The sequence below is a fragment of the Pogona vitticeps genome, chromosome 3 (genome assembly GCF_051106095.1).
Source record: "Pogona vitticeps strain Pit_001003342236 chromosome 3, PviZW2.1, whole genome shotgun sequence".
Classification (NCBI taxonomy): Eukaryota; Metazoa; Chordata; class Lepidosauria; order Squamata; family Agamidae; genus Pogona; species Pogona vitticeps.
This window is the reverse complement of record NC_135785.1, coordinates 256,722,626-256,747,730: the sequence shown is the minus strand read 5'-3', so window position 1 is coordinate 256,747,730 and position 25,105 is coordinate 256,722,626. Positions and strand designations below refer to the sequence as shown.

At 44.3% G+C, this 25,105-nt stretch overlaps 1 protein-coding gene across 21 annotated transcripts in view; it reads right to left on the bottom strand.

Moving 5' to 3' along the window:
* DLG2 (discs large MAGUK scaffold protein 2) overlaps positions 1-25,105 on the bottom strand; it is a 1,097,443-nt gene that overhangs the window by 536,238 nt on the left and 536,100 nt on the right. For 16 of the 21 annotated variants that reach the window (XM_078390148.1, XM_078390151.1, XM_078390152.1 and 13 more), the window contains one exon: positions 2,076-2,237. In XM_078390148.1, the coding sequence (XP_078246274.1) occupies positions 2,076-2,237 (162 nt within the window). The remainder of the gene's footprint in view (positions 1-2,075; positions 2,238-25,105) is intronic. The other 5 variants (XM_078390150.1, XM_078390159.1, XM_078390160.1 and 2 more) reach the window with 1 other exon arrangement.

Genomic DNA, 25,105 nt, shown 5'->3' with positions numbered 1-25,105 from the left:
CTCTTCCTGGATTCGTAATGGGGAACTGAACCCCCTACCTCTGGCCCTGCAACCAGAAATTTAACTCACTAAGTTATCTAGCTAGCTTTTGGGAGACTCCTTAAGTAAATTAGTTTTTCCGCCAGCATATCTAAGATTTTGGTCAGTGTACTTTGCCGTCATATCTGAAAGCAGAACTATTAAGATACATTGCCCTATAGATCCTTTTGTGATTCCCAGTGTGGTGTAATTCGTAGAGTGATGGACTAGGACTCTAGAGACCAGGGTTTGAATCCCCACTCAGCCATGGAAATTCAGTTTGAGAGTGGAACTGGTAAAAATGACTCCTAAAAGATTTCATTTACCTTGAAAGGCCCTATTGCAGACTGACGACAAGTCAGTTCTGACTTGACAGCACATAACAGTAACAGAGAAGTAGTAAGGCACTACTGCTCTGTTACTACACAGAGGATTGATTTCATCCATTGTCAATTGGAAAGCAAAAGGGAAGGTGCAGTATCATTCTCAGCAAAGAGATTGTGTTGGTGTCTTGGAAACCATCGGGGATGCTTCTAATCATTTACGATTGTGCATTGAATTATCTTATCCCCCCTCGCAACACTCTTTCAATTGTAATGTATATGATTTCACTTCCTTCAAATTGTGAGAAGCCAGAGTGGCTGCATTTGGAGAGCTCTTCTGCATCTTATACTGAGCGAGGCCCTAAGCATCTGTCTCAAAGGGGTCTACAGTACCACTGTCTCTATCATCCTTTTGCTCTGGCATTACTCCTTGAGAGTCCCAGTGTGTGGAGGGTGAAGCAACTAGGATTGTCAAGTGTCAGGCCTTTGATGGAAGTCTCACGGAATAGGTAAGTCTAGCGCCAGGTCTCTGGGCACAGATACAAGGTTCAGGGCGGGCTCTACAGGAGGAGGGGAACACTTCCCTTCAGTGCGTCAGGTGTCCGCACAGCTGGCGTCCCCATCTCTACCCATTCCAACTTGGTGGTAGGACTCAATAGCTCCACCTTGAGGTCCGTGTAAGCAGGTTTCCCTTGCTCAACCTGCATGCAGAACCAAACTAGAAGAAAAATTCAAGACGGAAGGGACGACACTAGGGAGAGAGATTCACACACTTGGGCCCATCATGCCATTTGGGCACAGATCCAGGGGTGGAAGAGGAGTGTTATGATTCATGAGCCAACCTGTTGTGTAACCCTTAGTAGACATGGTGCAAGGTCCCCATGGGCTAGAGACTACAAGCCCCAGAAGCAACACTCATTGTGGTATTGGTGCTGTAGGTAAGGTTGCACAGAATATGAACCTTGGTGCAATTGATGGAAAGTCAGCTTTCAGTAGCATTGAGTTTGACCTTTACTGTCATGACGTACACCGTTGGTCTGCCGTTCCACCTTGAAAACACTTCCCTGAGTATTACTGCCCAACCGCAAGCAGAAAAAAAGAGTACAAATAACTGCAAAACTCTTGTCAGATATGTCACAAAACAAGCATTTGAAGCTAACAGCAGCAACACAGCTCAGCAGACAGAGGTCTGGTGATGGCAATCACCATTTCCCTTCATCAGACCACGTTGATTCTTTGGACCGTATACAGAGTTGGGGAGGGGCCTTCAAATATTCATGGGCTCCAAAACATATCAACTCTAGCCAGGGGACAAGGATGATGGGAGCTGGAGTCTAACAACATCTGGAGGAATACAAGCTCTGCACATTATGATCCATCTCCTACAACCAAGCACAAGAGGTACTGATAAACACCCTGAAAAAAATGGCAAAAAAGGTAGAGGCAGAACGATGAAAACAGCAGAATTTGGGATTATTATTTACTCTGAAAAATTTAGGCACAGGATTATTTCCTCCCTCATCAAAACACAGCTCCCCTATATAACAGTGTCAAAATCAGTGGCCCATCAGATCAACCTTGGGAACTACACAAAAACTTACACCGATCCTTAGCATCTGCCACCAAATTTACAGTAGGCACCCGGTTCCATCAAGGAATATCTGATGAACATTTCAATATCTTCCATTCAATGTTTTCTGAAGCAGGGCAATATAACAGAGAGACCTTACTGACCTTCAGAGGAGAAATGTGGGACTGCAGGACATATCCGTGGACATTTTCTATCTGCGACAAGTTCTTCTCAGAGACGTGGACTAGTTCTGGCCCCCTCACTTCGTGAGTTAAACGAGGTAAACTATGATCGTGTGGAACGTCCTCATCTTGGTAGCGATACTTCTGGGGCACAAAAGAAAAAGAGAGAGAGAGAGAATATTAAGGAAGGATGGGAGAACAGCAGATTTTGCACTGCAGTCATTAAAAAACCTACTCTAAAAAAGATGGACTCCTAGAAATTGGGCTGTTTGCATTGAATTGCTGTGACAAGTCATAACTCCTGCTAAGCCATATAGGGCCTTCTTTAAAAACAAAGTACAGACCATCTGCTGGGACCTGGATTCCTGCTCTTTATCAGTAGATCGAGCCAAGACGTCTGCTGCTCCGCCTTGCATGGAGAACCTGACACAATTTCAACCAGTGACATCAGTTGAGACCAACAAGCTGCTTGAGCACTGTAGGGCCACCACCTCTTCCATCACATACCTCCTGACCCCCCCCCCCCCTTTCCTCTCTTACTGTTTTTGTTTTGCATATTGTGTATTGTAATGTAGTGCTTTTATCATTTAGAATTGTCTATTTACACTTTTATTGTACTGTTTTATGGTTGTTAGCCACCTAGAGTGGTCCTCACCGACCAGATAGGCAGGGTATAAATCAATCAAACAAACAAACAAACAAACAAACAAACAAACAAACAAACAAACAAACAAACAAATAAATAAATAAATAAATAAATAAATAAATAAATAAATAAATAAATAAATAAATAAATAAATAAATAAATAAATAAATAAATAAATAAATAAATAAATAAATAAATAATCACTAGATCCTGGCCTGGCCTGGCTGCTGAAAGTGGCCAGACTTGTAACAATAGAATGGGCCAGTGCCATGATCAATGGCTCTCTCCTCGAGGGCAGGGTGCTCGTTAGACCAATCCAGAAAAAGCCCAACTTAGCGGCGGATTTCAAGAAAAACTTGGACAATCACCTGGCAGATCTGCTTTGAATGTATTCCTGCATGGAGCAGGGGGTTGGACTTGATGGCCTTGTAGGCCCCTTCCAACATCACTTTACTATGATTTCTATGATTCTAACAACAGCCTTGCAGTCAGGTCAGTACAATCACTGTCCTGGGTATTGTGAGCATTACTTTTTGAGGAAAGGAAAATGTGACAAAAGATGCACCGACCAGTTTCTCAAGACACAGGGCGAGATGAAATATCACTGACCCCCCTGTGCTTTTCTCTGAATAGGAACAAGCAAAAAGGGAAGCAAATCTATTTTTACACTAGCCCAGGGGGAAAAAATACCTGACTATTCCCACTCAACCACAAAACTCACAACGCCCACACATAATGTGTAGCCTGTGTAATTAAAATTGTAAACCGCCCGGAGAGTGCTTGTAGCGCTATGGGGCGGTATATAAGTCCAATAAATAAAAAAATAATACCCCACTGCAACCATTTGACTGTTTTCAAGACTTTTGGAATTCCTTTACAGTGCTGCAGTGGAAACCGAGGTGAGGAAACTCCTTCCCTTTCCCCCCTTCCATGTTTCCCGTGAGCTTAGTTTCAGTCTTCACAGCACTCGGTATGCGTTTGGGTGGGTAGAACGAAGTTTCCCCAGCAACAATACATGGTTGCAACCTTCTTGTGCTGTAAATATATTCTAGTGGTTTGAGGCCAAATCGACAATCAAGACCTATTAGCTTCGCAAAAGACCTGATCCTGGAGGAGATTAAAGTTGCTCACGCTGATTCAAAAGCCTGGATCCACAGAGTGGCCAGTATTTTTGGACTTTTCATGGTGCCATGGCTGTAGGGACTGCCGTGATGAGTGCCTACCTCGACTTAAAAATCACTGCTGCACCACTGGACCTCCTAATATGCCCTCAATCCTGATTTCCCTGTGGTTTTAGTTATTTATTTATTAATCCAAATATTTATCAGAACTTGGAAATCTTACTTTCTCTAACTTCCACCTTGAGTTGCTTACACAAGAGAAAGATGGTATATGAGCGAATGAATGACAGAATGAATGAAACTTCCAAGCTCTCAGAGTTACAGTATATCCTGCCCTGAATGTAAAGATCTCAGAATGGATTACAGACAATACAGTTACCTGAAAAAATGTAAATATTTGAATTGTTCAAAGCAGCTCAAACAATTTGACAATGAGCTGTTCAAAGCAGCTCAAACACTTTCAAAAAAGTGAACTGTTTAAAGCAGTTTAAACAATTTAGCAACGAATGCTTCAAAGCAATTTAAAATGACTGAAAGCAATTTGAAAAAAAAACATTATGCCGTGTCAAACGACGGGTCTGGTATCAGAAACTCCCTAACCTAATAAAGTCCTGAAAACTGTAGCTCTCGAAGTTGCAATGAAGAGCCAAGATTTCACTTGGCATTGAAAAAAAATAGGCCCATGCAGTGCCGGTTTGGGCTTTCACAATGTGGGTAGTCTTTAACCAGAATACCACAATACAGAAAGTTCATTCTCTCCTCGCAATGTGTCCCTCGAACTGCTTGGACTCAGAGAAAGGTCTCCCGGGAAGATCTCAATGGCCTCACATTCTAGATCGCAAACCCTGAAACCACATCCTCTATGGGCAGGCACAGCTAATTAGCCAGAAAACACAATCCAGCTCATCAGAAGATTTTGCCAGTTCTCAAGATGCTGGTTGTGACAGCCTCCTCACACGTCACAAAGGAGGTGCCACGTCACTCTCACACACTCACTTTATTCACGCTGCCACCAACTATTCCCTCAAAAGACTCTTCAGACTAATAAATGATTATGAAAATAAAAGCTTGTGTTTATTGGTTATAACAAAAGGAATAGTAAATCACTTTAATCACTCAAATAATAAGGCAATAACTAATAAAGTTCCACACACTCACACACTCTCTCACAGACCCTCACTATATAGGACAGTTCTTCACAATAGGAACAAACCCTAACACCCTAACCGGTTCTTAACCAGTCCCTATCTGGTCCCTATCTAAAGCACTCACACCCATTCACTCCCCTTATATACATTGGCTCCACCCCTTATGTCCCACCTTCCGTCACGCTATTGGCAGATGACATGCAGCTACAGCAATGATGGACAGGTGGTTTCCAAGCTACCTTAACACTGGTAGAAGTTTCACGATAGTCCTGTGGTTCCCCCCCCCCCCCCCGATCTCCAGGTGAAGAGAAAAATGTCAAGGAGGCAATGCTTGATGAGGACAAAAAACTTGACGTTTGCTCTCGAGATGGAATTAAACTCTTGGGCTCACACAAAGGCCCCACAGCACAGTGATTAAACTGCAGTACTGCAAGTTAAGTCTCTGCTCATGAGCTGAGTTTGATTCCGAGGGTTTCAGGTAGCCAGCTCATGGCAGATTCAGTCTTCCATCCTTCCAAGGTTGGTAAAATGAGTGCCCAGGTTGGGGGTGGGGGGAGAGGCGGAAAGGTGTTGTTTGTACAATTATGTTGTAAACCGCCCAGAGACTGCACTAGTGCTATGGGGCAGTTGATAAGTTTAGACAACGACAAGCAATGATAACAACACAAGCTCTGTTAGGCAACAACTCTGCTGCTGGTTGTATTTTGCCACCTGCTGGGTCAACCCAAAAAAGTTCCCCTATCTTGGCTGGGACGGTAAGATTACCCAGCTAGCCAATATTAGCGGGGTTTCCCTTGGTCTGTGGACCTTATTTATTTATTTATTTATTTATTTATTTATTTATTTATTTATTTATTTATTTATTTATTTGTTTGTTTGTTTGTTTGTTTGTTTGTTTGTTTGTTTGTTTGTCTGTCTGTCTGTCTGTCTGTCTGTCTGTCTGTCTGTCTGTCTGTCTGTCTGTCTGTCTGTCTGTCTGTTCGTTTGTTCGTTGGATTTCTGTCCCGTCCATCTAGACCAAAGGAGTGTCTATTTTCCGAGACACTCCTTCAGACTCATTTCCACCATCACCTGGCCTAGAAGCAACAAGCTCAGCCACTGTTTGATGCATCTTCATGAGAAAAGAGCAACCTCTCAGAATACCAGATGAGGTTTCAGGGAATTGCTACACCTCTCTCAAGACTCCAGAAAGAGAAACCGATCTCAGGGGAAAAATATGCCAGAGAGAATCCAAAATGTCATGTTTGTGTGTAAAGCCTGGACAGGCATCTCCACCCACTTCTAGCCATGGCTAGGGCTCAGCTGGGATGGTTTGCTGAACTTCTCCTGACCATGGTCTGCCTGCCCTCTTTCAGTGACATCACAGCAGGTCAACCAATGGGAAGCCACTCTTCTCTTTTCTGAGCTGGCAAGCCGACTACGATCATCATCACGAGGACCGACTCCCTCATCTAAGATTCCAGCCTTAAAATATCAGGAAAGGGGAGGCACCCGACCTGACAACTTTACTCATCATGCTCGTACGACAGCCCGCCAGATGCTCAAATCTCTCTGTTTTGGTATTATTTGGGAGTGAAAAATCACGGGGGTGGTCGAATATTTTGGCAGGCGTCGAGACACAGCTGGTGAGTTATATTCAGCCTGGCAATTCCCAAGTTGTACAAAACTTGTCTTTAAGAGCTGCCCACTCTTTTCTCCCAATTAACTGCAGTTGAACAGAGGGCCCCTCTCCTACACACACATACACACACACACACACACAGAGAGAGAGAGAGAGAGAGAGAGATTCATATATTCACAAAGGAACAGGTGGATGATGAATGATAATTACAAACGAGTGCCTGCTATGCTACGCATGGGACGTTGTGTACTTCCAGCCCACAACAGATATTTTAAATCCCCTGTAATTACCTCTAATGGAGCTGCACAGACTTTGCCGCTGTGAATGATTAAATGGAAATGGGGCCCTCTTTTAAAAGCACCAAAAGAGGCAGTGGGGTGGGAGTGAGGAGGAATTATTAATCTCCGTTTGTTTGTTTAAAAACATGAAATGGACGTAGCAGCGCCTCAGGCTTGCGTTGCTGCACCTCGAATATTCTTTGAATTCACTTGTGGACTTCATCCTTCGGAAAGAATTCCTAATAAGGCAGATCCTTCTAGAAATGTGAAGCTGAACAGCTGATCCGGGGTTCAGTGCCCCTGTTCCCGCTTGGCAGAAGTGCCCACCCCACCTTCTCCATGTGCTACCACTGAGTGGATGCCTCCTCCAGAAGGGGACAGGGTGTTCACACAGGAAGTGAACCAGCAATTTTTCCCCATCTTTAATTTTGATTGCTGTGAGCCACCCGTACGGAGTCCTTTATGGAGTCCTCCAAGGAAGGAAGGAAGGAAGGAAGGAAGGAAGGAAGGAAGGAAGGAAGGAAGGAAGGAAGGAAGGAAGGAAGGAAGGAAGGAAGGAAGGAAGGAAGGAAGGAAGGAAGGAAGGAAGGAAGGAAGGAAACAGAGAGAGAGAAGAGGAAGGAAGGAAGGAAGGAAGGAAGGAAGGAAGGAAGGAAGGAAGGAAGGAAGGAAGGAAGGAAGGAAGGAAGGAAGGAAGGAAAAGAAAGAAAGGAAGGAAGGAAGGAAGGAAGGAAGGAAGGAAGGAAGGAAGGAAGGAAGGAAGGAAGGAAAAGAAAGAAAGAAAGGAAGGAAGGAAGGAAGGAAGGAAGGAAGGAAAGAAGGAAGGAAGGAAGGAAGGAAGGAAGGAAGGAAGGAAGGAAGGAAGGAAGGAAGGAAGGAAAAGAAAGGAAGGAAGGAAGGAAGGAAGGAAGGAAGGAAGGAAGGAAGGAAGAGGGAATGAATGAATGAATGAATGAATGAATGAATGAATGAATGAAGGAAGGAAGGAAGGAAGGAAGGAAGGAAGGAAGGAAGGAAGGAAGGAAGGAAGGAAGGAAGGAAGGAAGGAAGGAAGGAAACAGAGAGAGAGAAGAGGAAGGAAGGAAGGAAGGAAGGAAGGAAAAGAAAGAAAGGAAGGAAGGAAGGAAGGAAGGAAGGAAGGAAGGAAGGAAGGAAGGAAAAGAAAGAAAGAAAGAAAGAAAGGAAGGAAGGAAGGAAGGAAGGAAGGAAGGAAGGAAGGAAGGAAGGAAGGAAGGAAGGAAGGAAGGAAGGAAGGAAGGAAGGAAGGAAGGAAGGAAGGAAGGAAGAGGGAATGAATGAATGAATGAATGAATGAATGAAGGAAGGAAGGAAGGAAGGAAGGAAGGAAGGAAGGAAGGAAGGAAGGAAGGAAGGAATCTGAGGAAGCAGATCTTGGAAAAGCTACCTTTTGGTTTACAGTTCCCAGAGTGCTTTAGCCAGCCTGAAAAGCAATGCTTCCAAAATCCGAAAAAGTAACATGTCTACTGTTATACTGAAATCTGCCCCACAAACTTCCTTCCTGTGGCACAGCCTTCCACCTTCTGCTACATACTTGGATGGACTGAACCATTTTTTAAAGATTCTAGCCTCTATTATTGCTTTTTCAAACCTTTAAAACCTCTTTTAAACTCCCTGAATGGTGGGGGGAGCCCATGGGGAGAACTGCCTCAAGATACCATCGCTTGTGCCAGAGCTGAAGCGTGGGCGGCCAGGGAGACCACAGAACCACGGAAGAGACGCTTGTATAAGGAAAGACAAAACACTTTGTCACACATATAGGCACATCTCCTGGCTACTTTGACACTGAACTCAGTGAGAGAACCCTACTCCTCACCCATAAGGACTTTCTTCTGTGCTGGAAACGAGTCTAAACCCAACCTCTTTTCTACCAAATTTTTAAATGGAATACGTTTCTAGCACAGCACAAATCACAATTGCTTCATGATATCAAAGCCTGTTTTGTAACTACAGTAGAACTGCAGGATCCGTGGGCCTGAAAATATGAAATAAAAGCCCCCAGAAACACATGTTTCCAAAGTGTATTACCAGAACTGGCCACTAGAGCAAACCAGAGACTATGCTATATATAGCATTTCTGTACCCATGCTTTTTGGGAATCGGGAGGGGGCTGACACTGATCCCCTGCAGACACCACAGTTCTACTGTATTTAAGGAGAGCTGCTGCTTGAAATTTTCCTCTAGAGTGGAAGATTAAGTGATCATAGGTATTAGTAACACGTGAACTATGCCTTCTGTTCAAGTTGTTCGAACCATGTTTCATTTTTTAAAAAAAGCTTATTAGCTTTAATAGTTGAAAGGAACACTTCCATGTTCACAAACAGAGAGGACCAGTTTCTGGGAAGTGGGCTGTTGTTCTTCATGCTCTCTTATTTCTTGGTTTGTCTCTGTACGAGCCAGCCAGGGTCTTAAGATCTTCAGGAGAAGCCATTCCTTCATTTGGGGAGAACACAAGTCAGGGCCTTCTTGGTGGCTGCTTTCAAGTTGCTGAATTCCCTTCCACAGCCCTCTCCCCCCTCCCAATTCTGTCCATTCAGGTAGCCCTTGACTGTTACAGTAGCATCTTTTAATGGCAGATCTTTCTCCAGACACAATGGTTAAACCTCAGTACTGCAGTCAAGACTCGGGCCATGATCTGAATTTGATCCCACCAGACTCAGGTAGCCAGCTCACGGTAGACTCAGCCCTCCATCCTTCTAATGTCAGTAAATCGCGTACCCAGCTTATTCAGGGGGAGGGGCAATGTGTAGCCTGCACAATTAAAATTGTAAACCGCCCAAAGAATGCTTTATAAGCACACTACTTTTTTTCCCAAAGAATAGCAAGGAGAGTCGAGAGGGCCTTTTTAAATGACCAGTGCAAAGAAATAGAGGAAAATAAGAGAAAGGGAAAAACCAGAGATCTGTTCAAGAAAATTTGAGATATTAAAGGAACCTTTTGTGCAAAGATGGACGTGATAAAGGACAAAAATGGGAGGGACGTTCCAGAAGCAGAAGACATCAAGTAAAGGTGGCAAGAATACACAGAAGAATTATACCAGAAAGATCTGGACATCCTGGACAACCCAGTTAGTGTGGTTTCTGACCTTGAGCCAGACATCCTGGAGAGTGAAGTCAAGTAGGCCTTAGAAAGCATGGCTAACAACAAGGCCAGTGGAGGTGATGGCATTCCAGAGGAACTATTTAAAATCTTAAAATATGACACTGTTTAGGTGCTACACTCAATATGCCAGCAAGTTGAGAAAACTCAGCAGTGGCCAGAGGACTGGAAAAGATCAGTCTATATCCCAATCCCAAAGAAGGGCAATTCGAAGCTATCAACATGAATTTGGTACCAAACTCTGGGAGGCAGTGGAAGACAGAAGGGCCTGGTGTGCTCTGGTCCATGGGGTCACGAAGAGTCGGACATGACTTAATGACTAAACAACAACAGTGGTTTTGTTTGTTTTTGCTTTTTGATGTGCTCTTTAAATAGTTTTAATTATTTTAATTTAACCCACTGCTTGCTTTTAAGATGATAACAAAACAATTAAATGTTTTGCTTTCAAATACGACTGGACAATGGGTTGCTTTTGGCTGAATCTGTTTATCTCTTATCTTCAGAATTTTCCAATATGCCCTTAACACTGTGGAAACTAAAGGAAGGCGCTTCCCGAACACTTTTTGCCTTTAGCTCCACCTTGGTGTAGTTATTGTTTTGAAACACCAGATGGCGCAACAAGCCTCCTGATCAAGGTACCAATTGTGGACGGATTATTCCATCAATAAAGCATGGTGGGTGGCGGGGGGGTAGCTTTGCAATCAACCTCTCATTGATTTTTAATAGGCAGCAAAATATTAACTTCATTTTAAAAAGATTTCCACTAGCCTAATATATGTGTGCTCAGGTATATACATTTTAAAGATTGCAGTTTGTTTAATAACAGCACTTTACGTGGGCAATCAGTCATATTCAAAAAGAGCAGCAAGAGTTTATACAACTCATTAGGAGTAACCACAGCAACACACGCCGGCAGGAATCTATTGATTTTCTTAAAGGTTAACAGCAACATGAACGTCATGTACTAACAAAGCATCAAGAGTTCAGCTAGCCAGTGGCCCCCAAACCTTTTTCAAGTCATGACCCCCTGCTTTTTATAATAGCCAAGCAACCTGCAACCTGCCGTCACAATTATGTTTGCGTAAAAAGGCATTTTAATGGGGTAAAGCCATCCTTTCTCAGAAAGTAGAGGCTTCTTTCTCCCCCAAAAAGCTTGTTTCTCATTCATACAAACATACATTAATTTTTAATATCCTGCTTAGACAGGACAAGGAAGAAATTATTTAACAAGAGCTACAGTTCGAAATGAGAAGAGAAGATTCCCTGGAAAAGCCCCTGATGTTGGGAAAGTGTGAGGGCAAGAGGAGAAGGGGACTACAGAGGATGAGATGGATGGACAGTGTCATCGAAGCGACCAAAATGAATTTGACCCAACTCCGGGAGGCAGTGGAAGACAGGAGGGCCTGGCATGCTCTGGTCCATGGGGTCACGAAGAATCAGATACGACTTAACAACTAAACAAAACACAACAGTTTGAAAGCATGTAAAATGCAAGTGGATAAATAGGTACCATCTCAGTCGGAAGGTCACGGCGTTCCGTGTCTAGTCACACTGGCCACGTGACCACAGTAACTGTCTTTGGACAAACGCTGGCTCTATGGCTCAGAAATAGGGATAAGCACTGTGCTCTAGAGTCGGACATGACTGAACTAAATATCAAGGAGAACCTTTACTTTTACCTTTGTGACACATATAAGGCAACCTGTGACACCCCCCCAAATATATTAAAAGCCCCTTGGGAGTCATGACTAGTTGGGAAACAGTGAGGGTGACCATGAACTAGGACCACAATAAGTCCTCCAGGGAATTCATGCTAAACCCCTGTATCCTGGAAAATACATGGGATGATCTGCTAACTTTAAAATCCACCTTTTAAGCAACTCAGCCAGCTATTGACAGATTCTTAAATCAAAAAAGATGCAAGAATGAAAAGCATCGCAAATGTCACACCATAATCAACACAATAGCTTGGTACAACTTCTCCATCGCGGGGGGGGGGGGCATTTTGACAACTGTTTCTTAAGTACTTTCTCCAACTCTCCTGCCAACCTAGCAGAACTGCATTTGAAATTGTGACAGCAATGTGAAAAAATTTACTTGCTAAATCCATTGTTCTGGTCAGTATAGGTGGTCTCCATGTAAGAAACCTGAAGGAGAATTGTTCAGGCCCCATGAGATTTTTCACCATAAGCACAACAAGCAAACAAGGAACTCTCCCCCCGACATGAAAGATTCTGTAATTTGTCATAACTTCATTCCATAAAACTACCGTCTGTTCTTTTGGGGAAGCAAACACAGACACACACAACGAATACAGGAGGACTGGAGCCAAGCCATTTAGGGCTTTATAGGTTGGAACTAGCACTTTGAATTGAGCCCAGAAACTGATCAGCAGCCAATAGAGCTGCCGTTGCAAGGGGTCTTATGTGAATGAATGAATGAATGAATGAATGAATGAATGAATGAATGAATGAATGAATGAATGAATGAATGAATGAATGAATGGGAGGGAGGGAGGGAGGGAGGGAGGGACGGACGGACGGACGGACGGACGAACAAACAAACAAACAAACAAACAAACAAACAATCTGGCTGCAGTGTTTTTGACACCCTGAAGTTTCCAAGTACTTTCCAAAGGGAGCCCCACATAGAGTATTTTACACAAATACAACTGGGATGTAACTATGGTATGGATATGGAAAGTGCCTATGCAAGTGTGCCCCTGTACCCCCGTTGTATTGTGAGTCCTACATGCTCTCAGGCCAAATGCCTCAGCAGAGCTTTAATTAAGAGGCTTGGTGCTTCAGAGATCAACCCCTTCTAATATCTGCCAGACACAGTAATTTCTTTTCAAGCTCAGAGAGTGGGGGTAGAGAGAGTTCAGCAAATCCTCCCTCCTGTCTTGCTGCATTGTGTAGTGAAGGAGCACTTACTGCACATGACTTTCCTAGCCAAGGAACTACAGAATGGAAGCTTACCTAGTAATCAATACATTCCAGCTGAGAGCGAGAGCTGACATTTTAGATGTCTGATTCCCTTTCATCCCATACGCTACCAGCAAAGCCCTGCTTCAAAGGCTGACAGTTGAACAACAAACATTTCTGAATGAAAGCTTGGACTGACCATATTGTTGGAGGGTTTTGTTATTGCTCGCAGCCTCGCATGCTGCCTCTAGTAGCTTTGGCTGTGGGCTGTCAGTCTATCCAAAACCAATCAACAATTTGCTCCTAACTCCAGAATTCAAAGGGAGCCCTTCCTTTCTACTGCACTCTGCTTTTCCCCCCATCTCTGTTGTGACATCCAATGAGGTGGATGAGAGAGTGCAGGCAATAGTTATCAAATTTGTAGATGACACAAAATTGGATGGAATAGCTGGTACCTGGGAAGACAGAAACAAGATTCGAAAAGATGTTGATAGGCTTAAACACCGGGCTGAAAACATGAGAATGAAATTTAACAGGGATAATTACAAAGTTCTATACATTGTGGGAGGAGGAATGCACAGTTAAAAGATGGGGGATAGTTGGCTCAATAATACTATGAATGACAAAGATCTTGGAATTGTTGTAGATCAAAAGCAGAATATGAACCAACAGTCCAATGTGCAAAGCAAGGTGAGGTCAATGAAAAACAGGTGAGTGAGGTTTTTTAAAAATGAAGTGGTTGAAAAACGCACTCATAACAAACCTACACAATCATTAAGCATTTTTCTGCATTGCCTGAACTGTCTACAAATTGCACGGCACACAATCTTAGCTTGGATGTACTGCGAATCCCTGGGAAACTTTTCCCTCATCCTACAAAAAGTCCAATGCTTCAACTTTGCCTGAAAGTTTTGCTTTAGGAGGAATTTTGCCCTGTCTCTAACACCAACATGTCAGAGACTCCTTTTTATACCAGTTATTGTAAGAGTTAAATATGCTAATTTATCTTGGGTGTAGATAATCACCAATTTTATGGTAATTGCTGGATTTCCATGTTTATTAAACTGTGCATCATGCATGCTCACTCTATTTGCATGACATTCATGAATTAGAAAAACACACTCTGTGTATTGGCAGTCTAATAAATCTGGGCCATTATCTCTAAAGATCCTCAATTCTTTCACCAGAGATCAAGTATCATTCTCTACAGGAGAACTTGTTACATATCCCAGAGAGAAGCATTTCCTCTATTTATCAAAGCCCTGTAATGCAATTACAACTGATTCTATGCAATGCACAGCAGGCTAAGAGTGCCAAGCAATGGCAGCATGGATCTTTTTACTCTAAATTAACAAATTTATGGGATGCAGAGAGAGATTGAGAGGGGGGCAGGATGGAAAAATAATATTCTCATAGAAATAACTTGTTTTGCATTTCCTGAAAATAAGTGTAAGATAAAGTATGTCCTGTTGTGTAAATGCAGAGATTTCTACAGCTTGCATAGCATTTCGAAGAAATAAACTATGCATAAAAGCCTATATGCCGTTCTAAAAAAAATGTGAAAGGCTAAAAATGAAAGGCACTGAAAACGTGCAGAAACATACTTTAATCCAGGGAGCAAATGCAAACAAAATCCATATACTGTATATCAAGAAAATGGGTATGCATTTCAGTGAGAAGGGGAAAACAAAATCTTGTAATGTCTCGAGAAAACAATGGATGGGAGAAGAAAGCTATTGCATTCAGAGAAATGTCACAAGAATGAGATTCAGCATCTCTTAAAAAAAGAGTAAACCAACTTAGGCACTATGCTTTGAGGGGATTATGTGAGTCAACTCCTGCATAAATTCAGTTGATTCAAATGGGCCTATTCTTAACTCCAACCTATGATGATGAAATAAGTCACAGCTAAAGTAAGCCCTTTTGAATCAATCGAATTTACAAAGCAGTTGGCTCATGAAACCCCCATCCTCTGAATGGACACCTGCCAGAGAAGACAGGGCTGGTAAGCACCAAACATCTGTTCGGCCAACAAGCAAACCAGCAGGAACAACTTGAACTGGGGGTTCATGCCCATCTCTAATGCTAAGCAACAAGACTTTTGACCAAAGTATCTATTGTGGTGTTCCTCTGTTTGAGGGAGAAGAGCAGCTCCTTGATCTGACCCATAATTACTCCAGTATCACCCAAACAGCCTTGATTTAGTGTTGTTGGGTGTGTTTTTTGCATGTTTGTCCAAAGATAGTAAATACTGGAGATGGGGATATTCGTATACGAATATCCCCACACAGGTGGCGTTCACAAGGGTCCAGCCCCATGGGGCCGGATGGTCCACTCACCGATCCTCCGTGGACAGTGCGATTCTACCAATGGGTCCGCAGTGCATGATCCGCTCATCACTCCTGGCAGGAGGTGGGAGGACAAGCACTCATTGCAAGGTTGAAGAGTGGCGAGTGGATCGTGCACTGCAGAGCCATTGGTAGAATTACGCCGTCCACATCTGCATCAGATCGGTGAGTGGACCGTCCGGCCCCATGGGGCTGGACCCTCGTGAACACCACCTGTGTGGGGATATTTGTATACAATCTCTAGTAAATATGCCTACTAGAAATTTGTCATAATGGACTGACAAGTCACTTCCAACTTGTGGCAACCCTTCTAGGGTTCCTAAGGTATGTGACCATTTTTGAGACAAAGGAAGGCAATGGGGTTAGGGGGAAATGCTGAATATCTGGCAGCCCGTTGTTTGAATTGTTGGAAGAGCTGATTCCACCAAGAGCCACCAAGGGTGGAATTTGAAACCTATACAGTGGTGCCTCGCAAGACGAATGTAATTCGTTCTGCGAGTAGCGCTGTCTTGCGAAAAAATTATCACGCAAATAGCGGCTTCCCATAGGAATGCATTGCAATGCATTCTTATGGGAACCTCACAAGAGGAATGAAATTTTTCATCTTGCGAGGCATTGGTCTCAGGAAAAAAAAAACATCTTGCGAAGCACAGCCATAGAAGAAACCGTCTTGTAAGGCGCCATACAGATCGCAAAAAACAATTGTCTTGCGGGTTTTTCGTCCCGTGAGGTGTTCATCTTGCGAGGCACCACTGTACTCCTGACTTCTTTTTGTAACTACAGTGGTGCCTCGCATTACGAGTGCACCGTATAACGACGAATCCGCATAGCGATCCCTTTTCCGGGATCGCTAATGCGGAGGCATAGCGTCGGCCCCAATGGGCAAAACTCACTTACCGATTTTCCATGTGGGGGGCCCGTCAGAAGGAGCCGCCACCACCGCTGAGAGAGTGATGCGGGGCCGTGCTGGCCGGGGAGAAAAGCAGGCGGCGAGACAGGCAGGCGGAGGGAGGGAAGTGGCGCGCGCTCGTGCGTCCGGCCCCCTTTCCCTCTTCATCCTCTTTCCCCCACACTTTCCCTCTTCCTCCTCCTCCCTCTTCTGCCGCCGCTGGGGAGGAACGCAGGCAGGCAGGCAGGCAGATGGAGGAAAGGAAGTGGCGCATGCTCGTGCGTCCGCCCCCCTTTCCCTCTTCATCCTCCTCCCCCCGCACCTTCCCTCTTCCTCCTCCTCCTCTTGCCCTCGGGCGATCAGCTGTTGCCGGACCCCCGAAATGGCCGCACGCAGCGTTTTCGCGCCGTCCCCTCGCTTACCGAGGGCGAGAAAATGGCTGCCGGACCCTGGAAGCATCGCTGAACGGTGAGTTTTGGTCCGATTTGGAACGCATTAAATGATGTTTAATGTGTTCCAATGGCTTCTTTTGTCCCGTTCAGCGATGTTTCGCTATAGCGAAGGTTAATCCGGAACGGATTAACCTCGCTATGCGAGGCACCACTGTAATTTTCAAGAAACAAATCATGAACAGGCCTCTACCAGGACTTTGAGGGTTCTCATGTTGGTTTTTCTCCTGCACTATCTACCATATTCATGTACAGCCTGACGGAGATGAGAATACAGTATGATCCATGTACTGCAGGATCAGTATCCACTTCCAGTTATCTGTGGTTTGCTGCTGCCATATAGACAACATGTAAGGAGACAGGCCTTGTGACCTTTGTCTCTCCCCGTTGTACACTGCATCTAGGGTTTGCTACTATCCATAGTCCCAGGCATTCACAGTAGATCATGGGATAGATCCCCTGCTGATACAAGGGTCCTACTGTACATTGAAAGCTAGTAGTTCCTGTTACATACAGCACTGATGTTACCTGTCTGTCATGGGTTTGGAGGGAAAGTTCCATCCTATGGGGTGTGGAAGGCGGGACATCAGGAGGAGGGGCTGTACTGTATATATATGTGAAGCCTGTGTGGAGAAGGTAGGAGAGCTGAGAGAGAGCTGAAGGAGAGCTGAGAGAAGAAGCTTGAGTGGGAGTCTGTGTGTCAGACAGGGTACTACTGTGTGTCAGTCAGTACCAACCTGATAGGTTCAGGTGTCTGTATGGTTAGCCAGAACTGATAGGTTCAGGGTCTGTGCTTTATTTAAAGGTGTTCTGTGTGAACCTACCTGGTGTATGTATGATTGAGACTAAGCCACGTTACTGTATCTTATTCACTTGATCATTTTATTTTCCCTGTGTGTGATTTAAATAAACCTTATTCCTTTATTTGTTAAAAATCCATCCCTGGTCTGTGTGACTTCATATAGGGAATGGTTGGTGGCAGCTTAGTGAAACTGTGGCATCCTCCAGTAGGTCTGGGGTTCTCACATTGATTGGTGTCCAGCGTGTGGGATGCGGCTGGTCCAGTTGTCCAGTGGTACAGCAAGGCCTTGGCGGGTGTGCCCAGAGCAAGGGGGGTCTAGTCAGGGACAATCTGAGAGCGCGTAGGTAATCTTCTAGGCTTACCTCACGGGGAGGTAAGCTAGTAGAAGAACGTGTAACCTCAGATTGGGGACCAGATTAGGGAGCTCTGAGGCAACCCATTTTGGCGGGAAAAAGCTGAGGCAAAGCTGAGTGAAGTAGCAGTGATCTAGCCTGTCTGCTGAGAGGCCTAGCAGAGGGGGGTAGACTCTGGCTGGCAACAGTTGCAAGTTAGTGCTGAAGAACAGCAGCAATCTATAGAAGGCTGGTTCTGAGGCAAAAGAGAGAGAGAAAAAAAAGTGGTCGCTTTATTTTGAGGCTTGACTTTTGAAAGCAGCCTGTTCTGGGGGGGGGGGGATTATGCCCTTGACTCGAAGCCAAATGGCAGAAATGGGTGAAGCGAGGGAACCCCAGGTAGACCAAGGTTCTGAGGATGAATTTGGCTCAGTGCAGGATGAGAGCACGGGAGAACAGAACCCAGAACTCAGGAAAATGCTCATAGCCCAACAGCATGACCTGAGGGTGAGGGAAATGGAGCAAAGAGAAAGAAGAAAGGGAAAGAGAGAAACAAAGGCAATTTGAAATAGAGAAAATGGAAAGAGAAGAAAGATTGGAGAGAGAGAGAATGGAAATGGAGAGAGAGAGAGAGAAAATTGCTCTGGAAAAAGAAAGGATGGCGTATGAGTTAAGAAAATTGGAACTGATGAACCAGAACAATAATAACAATAGGGATTCTGAGGGAGGCCAATTGTCTAAAACTGACCTGAAGAAATTCCCTGTATACCACAAGGGAGATTGCCCTGAGGTGTTCTTTTCCCTAGTGGAAAGAGCGTTTGTGGACTTCTCAGTAAGGGAAACTGAGAAGATGACCATTATGCGATCTTTAATCAGTGGCAGCCTGGCAGAAGTCTATGCAGAGATGCCAGAGGAACTGCTAAAAGATTTTGCAGAGTTTAAAAAACTGGTGTTTGCCAGACATGGGATAAATGCGGAACAGCTGAGGCAGAGATTCAGGTCACTCACCAAGAAACCAGAGCAGACTTTTACCCAGGTGGGGGCCCAACTGGTGAGGCTGCTAGAGAAATGGCTATCTCAGGAGGGAACAGAGACCTTCCAGCAGCTCAAAGACCTGATAGCACTGGAACAGTTTTATTCAGTCCTGCATGGGGAACTGAAGTTCCAGGTGAGGGAAAGGAAACCGAAATCTGTGGCCGAAGCGGCCGAAATTGCAGATTTTATTTCCCAAATAAGAAAGCCCTTAGGTGAGGGGAAATCTATAGGTAAACCCAAAGAAACCTACAGCAAGTACTCTCAGGGAACAGGAAAAAACCAGCAAGTGGGAGGGGCCCATGGTGAAGGGAAGCCCTCAGACACGAAACCAAGACCTCAGATTTTGGAGGGAAAACCAAAACAAGATGAGAAAGAATCAAAATACAGCAGAAAATGTTATTTCTGTCAAGGAAAGGGCCATCTAATCTCAGAGTGTGAGAAATTAAAGCAGCTAAAAGGAAATGTGCCTCATGATTTGAGTGGAACCAAGCCAAAAGCTGTGTTCTGTGTCCAGAAAGAGCAAAGCTCCTTGTCACTGAGGGAGCCTGTTGCCATGGCTACTCAATCTGGAACAGTTACATCTGCTGATCAGGCTGAGGGAAATGGTCCTCTTGTGGAGGTCAAGCGCTGCTTGCTAGTGAGAACAGATTCTCAGTTGTTTGAAACCGCAGGGGTGGACGTAGGAATACTTGACCATCAGTATAGGGGGCTGAGGGATACTTGTTCCCAGGTGACCCTGTGCCATCCAGATATTATTCCTAGGGAGTATATAATCCCGAATGAGAGCATAAAGGTGGCAGGGATTGAGGGACAGGTGATCTCGCTGCCAGTAGCTGAGGTACCTGTGAACTTTCAAGGCTGGAGGGGAGTTTGGCGGCTAGCGATTTCATCGACTCTGCCAGCAGCAGTGCTCGTGGGAAATGACCTGGCTGAACATGTGAAACGGGTGCTAGTGATTACACGCTCACAAGCCACCACGGGGACAGTTCAGGGGGGTACTGATGAGCCCGAGACGGAAGCAGAGGGGAGTTCCGAAGCTGTGGTGGACACCTTAACTACAGACAGCCGATTTGGCCAGGAGCAGAAGGCAGACGCCACTCTCCAAAAGTGTTTTGAACAGGTGACAGACGCCCAGCCAACACCTGAAACCCCAGTGAGATTTCGAGAGAAAAAGGGAATTTTATATAGAGAGACCCTGAGGAATATCTCAAAAGGGGGAGATTGGATCAGAAGTCAGCTGGTGGTACCTGAAAAGTATCGCCCCATGATCTTAAAAAGGGGGCACTCTGACATGTTTGCTGCGCACTTAGGGGTGAACAAAACACAGCAGAGAATCACACAGAATTTTTACTGGCCTGAAATAGGGAAGCGGATCAAGGAGTTCTGTAAACAATGTGATGAGTGTCAGAGGCAGGGGAATAACCGTGACAGGACCAAAGCAAAATTGTGCCCTTTGCCTGTGATTGACACTCCATTCAAATGTATAGGGGTGGATATTGTGGGACCTTTGCCCAAGGCCACAAAGAGGGGGAACAGGTTCATTCTCACCATTGTGGACCATGCCACGAGGTACCCTGAAGCCATTCCCTTGACTAACATTGAAACTAACACAGTGGCAGATGCCTTGGTGGGGTATATGTCCAGGATGGGATTTGCCTCAGAAATAATCACAGATTTGGGCGCATCGTTTACATCGAAGCTCATGAAACGGTTATGGCAAATCTGTGGAATTAAACACAAGGAAACCACTGCCTATCACCCTGAAAGTAATGGGTTAACGGAGAAGTTCAATGGGACTCTAATGCGCATGATTAGGGCTTACTTGGCAGAGAATCCAAACAATTGGGACCAGAAGCTGCAATCCCTTTTGTTTGCTTATCGATCAGTGCCACAAGCCAGTACCGGGTTCAGTCCGTTTGAACTTTTATTTGGGAGAAGGGTGAAAGGGCCCCTTGATTTGATCAAACAAAATTGGGAGCAGATCACCCAGGATGACCCACAAGATGTTGTGACATATATAGACACCTTGATGAATGACCTAAAGAGAAACCTAGAGCTAGCAGCAGAGACCCTGCAAGCTCAAAAGGTCAGAAAGAAAGCTTGGGATGACCAGGAAGGCAGGGAGAGGCACTTTAACCCAGGGGAGGGAGTGCTTTGGCCCAGGCCCTGCAAAGAGAACAAACTGCAGCTGGGTAGCCGAAATAAAATACTTGGGTCACATAGTAGGGGGAGGAGTGATAAAACCCCTAGAGGCCAAAATAGAAGCCGTTCGTGATTGGCCTAGACCCAACACCAAGAAAAAGGTCAAATCATTTCTTGGGTTGGTGGGCTACTACAGAAAGTTCATCCCGAGGTTTAGCGAGATTGCGGCTCCGCTGACCGATTTGACGAGGAAGAAGACTGATGACCGCATCCCGTGGACCAGCGACTGTGAGGAGGCGTTCCAGAGGTTGAAGGAGGCCCTCATCAACTATCCAGTGCTGCGTGCTCCAGACTTCGACCGGGAGTTCGTCATCTACACCGATGCGTCTAACAGCGGGGTAGGAGCAGTTCTTTGCCAGGAGGATGAAAATGGTGACCAGCATCCAGTGTCCTACCTGAGTAGGAAACTCCAGAAAGGTGAGAGACATTTGGCAACCGTGGAGAAGGAGTGCCTGGCCATAGTCTACGCGATCCAGAAGGCCAAGCCTTACATCTGGGGAAGACATTTTGTTCTGTGCACTGACCATTCACCACTGCAATGGTTAAAGACAATGAAAACCCACAATAGTAAACTTATGAGGTGGGCTTTAAACCTGCAGGACTATGACTTTGAAGTGAAGGTGGTCAGAGGGTCAGTGAACTGTGTTGCTGACGCCTTGTCAAGACCTGAAGAATGAAGACGGCGAAAGAAACATGGACTATGTATATATTTTGGTGACCAAAGGTTAAATGTACTTGGTTATTAAACATGTTTGGTTTGTATGAATAAAGGTAACTTGATGTATTGAAAATGGTAAATGTTTAACTTAGAGTGTAAGTATAAGTAAGTATGATATTGTATGTATAACTGTTTTTGTGTGTTTTATCCAGGTTGTTTTTTGGTGAAAAGCACCTTAGCTTTCCCCCTACAAAACAACTTATAAAGAGGGGAGGTGTTACATACAGCACTGATGTTACCTGTCTGTCATGGGTTTGGAGGGAAAGTTCCATCCTATGGGGTGTGGAAGGCGGGACATCAGGAGGAGGGGCTGTACTGTATATATATGTGAAGCCTGTGTGGAGAAGGTAGGAGAGCTGAGAGAGAGCTGAAGGAGAGCTGAGAGAAGAAGCTTGAGTGGGAGTCTGTGTGTCAGACAGGGTACTACTGTGTGTCAGTCAGTACCAACCTGATAGGTTCAGGTGTCTGTATGGTTAGCCAGAACTGATAGGTTCAGGGTCTGTGCTTTATTTAAAGGTGTTCTGTGTGAACCTACCTGGTGTATGTATGATTGAGACTAAGCCACGTTACTGTATCTTATTCACTTGATCATTTTATTTTCCCTGTGTGTGATTTAAATAAACCTTATTCCTTTATTTGTTAAAAATCCATCCCTGGTCTGTGTGACTTCATATAGGGAATGGTTGGTGGCAGCTTAGTGAAACTGTGGCATCCTCCAGTAGGTCTGGGGTTGTCACAGTTCCTTTAATGGCCTGATAAATGTACCACCTACCCTTGTTTTTGTTGCTTCAAAGCCATATGAGATGTTCAAGGAATGGTTTTACTAATGCAGGAAGAAGAGATTTGAACCCAGTACTCCTGACACTCAGTCCAACATTCTACCCACACCACCCAGACCACTGAAATCAGCACAATTTTAGTCAATTACAACTACCTTGATATGAATGGGTCTACTCTATGCATGTTTGACCCAACTCCGGGAGGCAGTGGAAGACAGGAGGGCCTGGCGTGCTCTGGTCCATGGGGTCACAAAGAGTTGGACATGACTTAACGACTAAGCAACAACAACAACAACTCTGTGCATGACTAATTGTATTTCTAAACCCAGACTTTTTTGTTTGACATCAGAGAAAAGGAGAGTTGAAAATTAATCAGCTGTCACCGTCATTGCTAATACTGAAGCCAAGAATTTAAGAAAGACTATGGCCACTTGAGGCTCTTCTCTTCAAGGCCTATTCAAGGCTGAGTGTACACTACCAACAGCAGAGATATAATCACAGTAGTGAAGTTGCCATTACCATGTGAACAGAGAAACTCGTCAAACGAGGACATGGGTAGGCTGCTGTTGACTTTCAAAGGGCCCTTAAAATAGTAAAGAGGCTGGCAGAGAAACCATTTCCATGTCATAAAAATAGTGCCAAACTCAGCAGCAAATGCAGATCTTGGTAATAAATCACTGAAGTATGAGAACTCTTGGGAAAGGAGGAGTTATATAAATATAAAACTTGTAATTATTATTAAGAAAGCTAAGTTATGGTTTCCTAAAAAGAAGGGTCTGATAAAAACTCTTATGGATCCGTGGTCTTTCTTGTTAATAGTTTCTTGCAGAGGAATTATGATATGTATTTGAATTCAAAGGAACATGCACTTGAAGTCCTCTAAGACATGTTTTAGCTTTGTAAAAACAAGTGGATTTGAATTTTGACTTTAAAAGATTGTAACTTAAGGTTGTAGCATTTTTGTACTTGAAATTTTGATATTTTTTTTGCATCTGTTTCTCATCTTTCTGTTGGTGTTTTATTTAAAAGCTTAAAGTTTGACTCGAAGGGACTTTTCGGTGGGGTGTGTGTGTAGGATGTAGCATTAACCAATAATTCCTTCCAGCCTTTGAATTCAAAGGGAGCCCTGACTCTCTGAGTGCCTTTCTCCTCTCTTTCCTGGGTTGGTGGCAGTTGTTTGTTTGCTGTTGATCTGTTCAGTTGGTTTCTGAGTATGTGTGCAGTAAAGAAAGTAGCAAACACAAGTCGGTAAATTCAAGCAACTGTAAGTAAAGAAATTGTTTATTTTTCTCTCCTACAAATGTCTCAGAATGAATTATTGAGACTTATTGAGACTTTAAGTACCAGTTAAGGGGTGGACTCTGGGGACCTTGTAGCTATTCTCATCTGTGAGCCTCTGTACTTCTGCATAGCTAAAAGGAATTCTACCAGAGCTTCAAAACTCCGTATCACTTTCTTCCATAAAGCTTGAATTAGAGATGCAGTTTTCTCTTAGCCAATCATATACCTTGTATAAAAGAGCCTCGTGGCGCAGTGGTTAAAACGCTGTACTGCAGCTAAAACTGTGCTCACGACCTGGGGTTCAAATCCCAGGTAGCCGGCTCAAGGTTGACTCAGCCTTCCATCCTTCCGAGGTCGGTAAAATGAGTACCCAGCTTGCTGGGGGGGCAATGTGTAGCCTGTATAATTAAAAATTGTAAACCGCCCGGAGAGTGCTTGTAGCACTATGGGGCGGTATATAAGTCCAATAAATAAATAAATAAATAAATAAATATCTTCATAACAGACCCCATCTGGTGCTTAGAATGCTGGGCTGGGGAGATTGTAACTTCCAGTGAGTCCACAAATTCATTGGGCAAACCTTGTGCCAGTTATTCCCACTCAGCTTGAATTTCTAAAAAGGCTGCTTCGAGGTCATCAAGAACAAGAATGCAGATAATAAATAAATGACGGTTCCGTGTAAGCTAGACCTGCTGAATCCATTGCTGAATTGTGAGTCCACTTCCAGAAATCCCACTTATTCAGTGGATGTACCTTTTGGACCCAGGCCTAAATAATCAATTCTATCAGGAAACGTATTCTGTGTCATAATCTCCAACCTACAGTAAGTCTATTTTAGGGCCAGAATCATATTGGCTATTTACACAGTCAAAAGTGAAATCACATTAAGCCTTAATGGTGAATTGCTGCTAATTAAAAAGGAGCTGGTTGCATTCCTCACTATGTAACCATTTGAGTGACAGGCCCACAATCAATCATCTCTCCAGTTAGCATTATCTGGTCGCTAGGGTTCACGCAAATTCACTTACACATGCGTACACTGCCAAAAGGGCTCTGAAAAGTGAACTGACCCCACTGTCCTAAGTTCCTACACCAATATTACCTAAGACCATCATTCCAGCCACTACCCTGCACTGATTTTTGTACTGACACTTTATCATATTACTATTAATAGTATGTACAGCTGGCTGGATAGTCCAGTGGTTTAGACATCTGGCTTCAGAGCCAGAGGCTGGGAGTTCAATTGCCCACTGTGCATCCCCAGAGGAAATAAGTTCCCAAGCGTTTTTGCCCCATAGACCACTTGCTGACTTTTCCGTAGA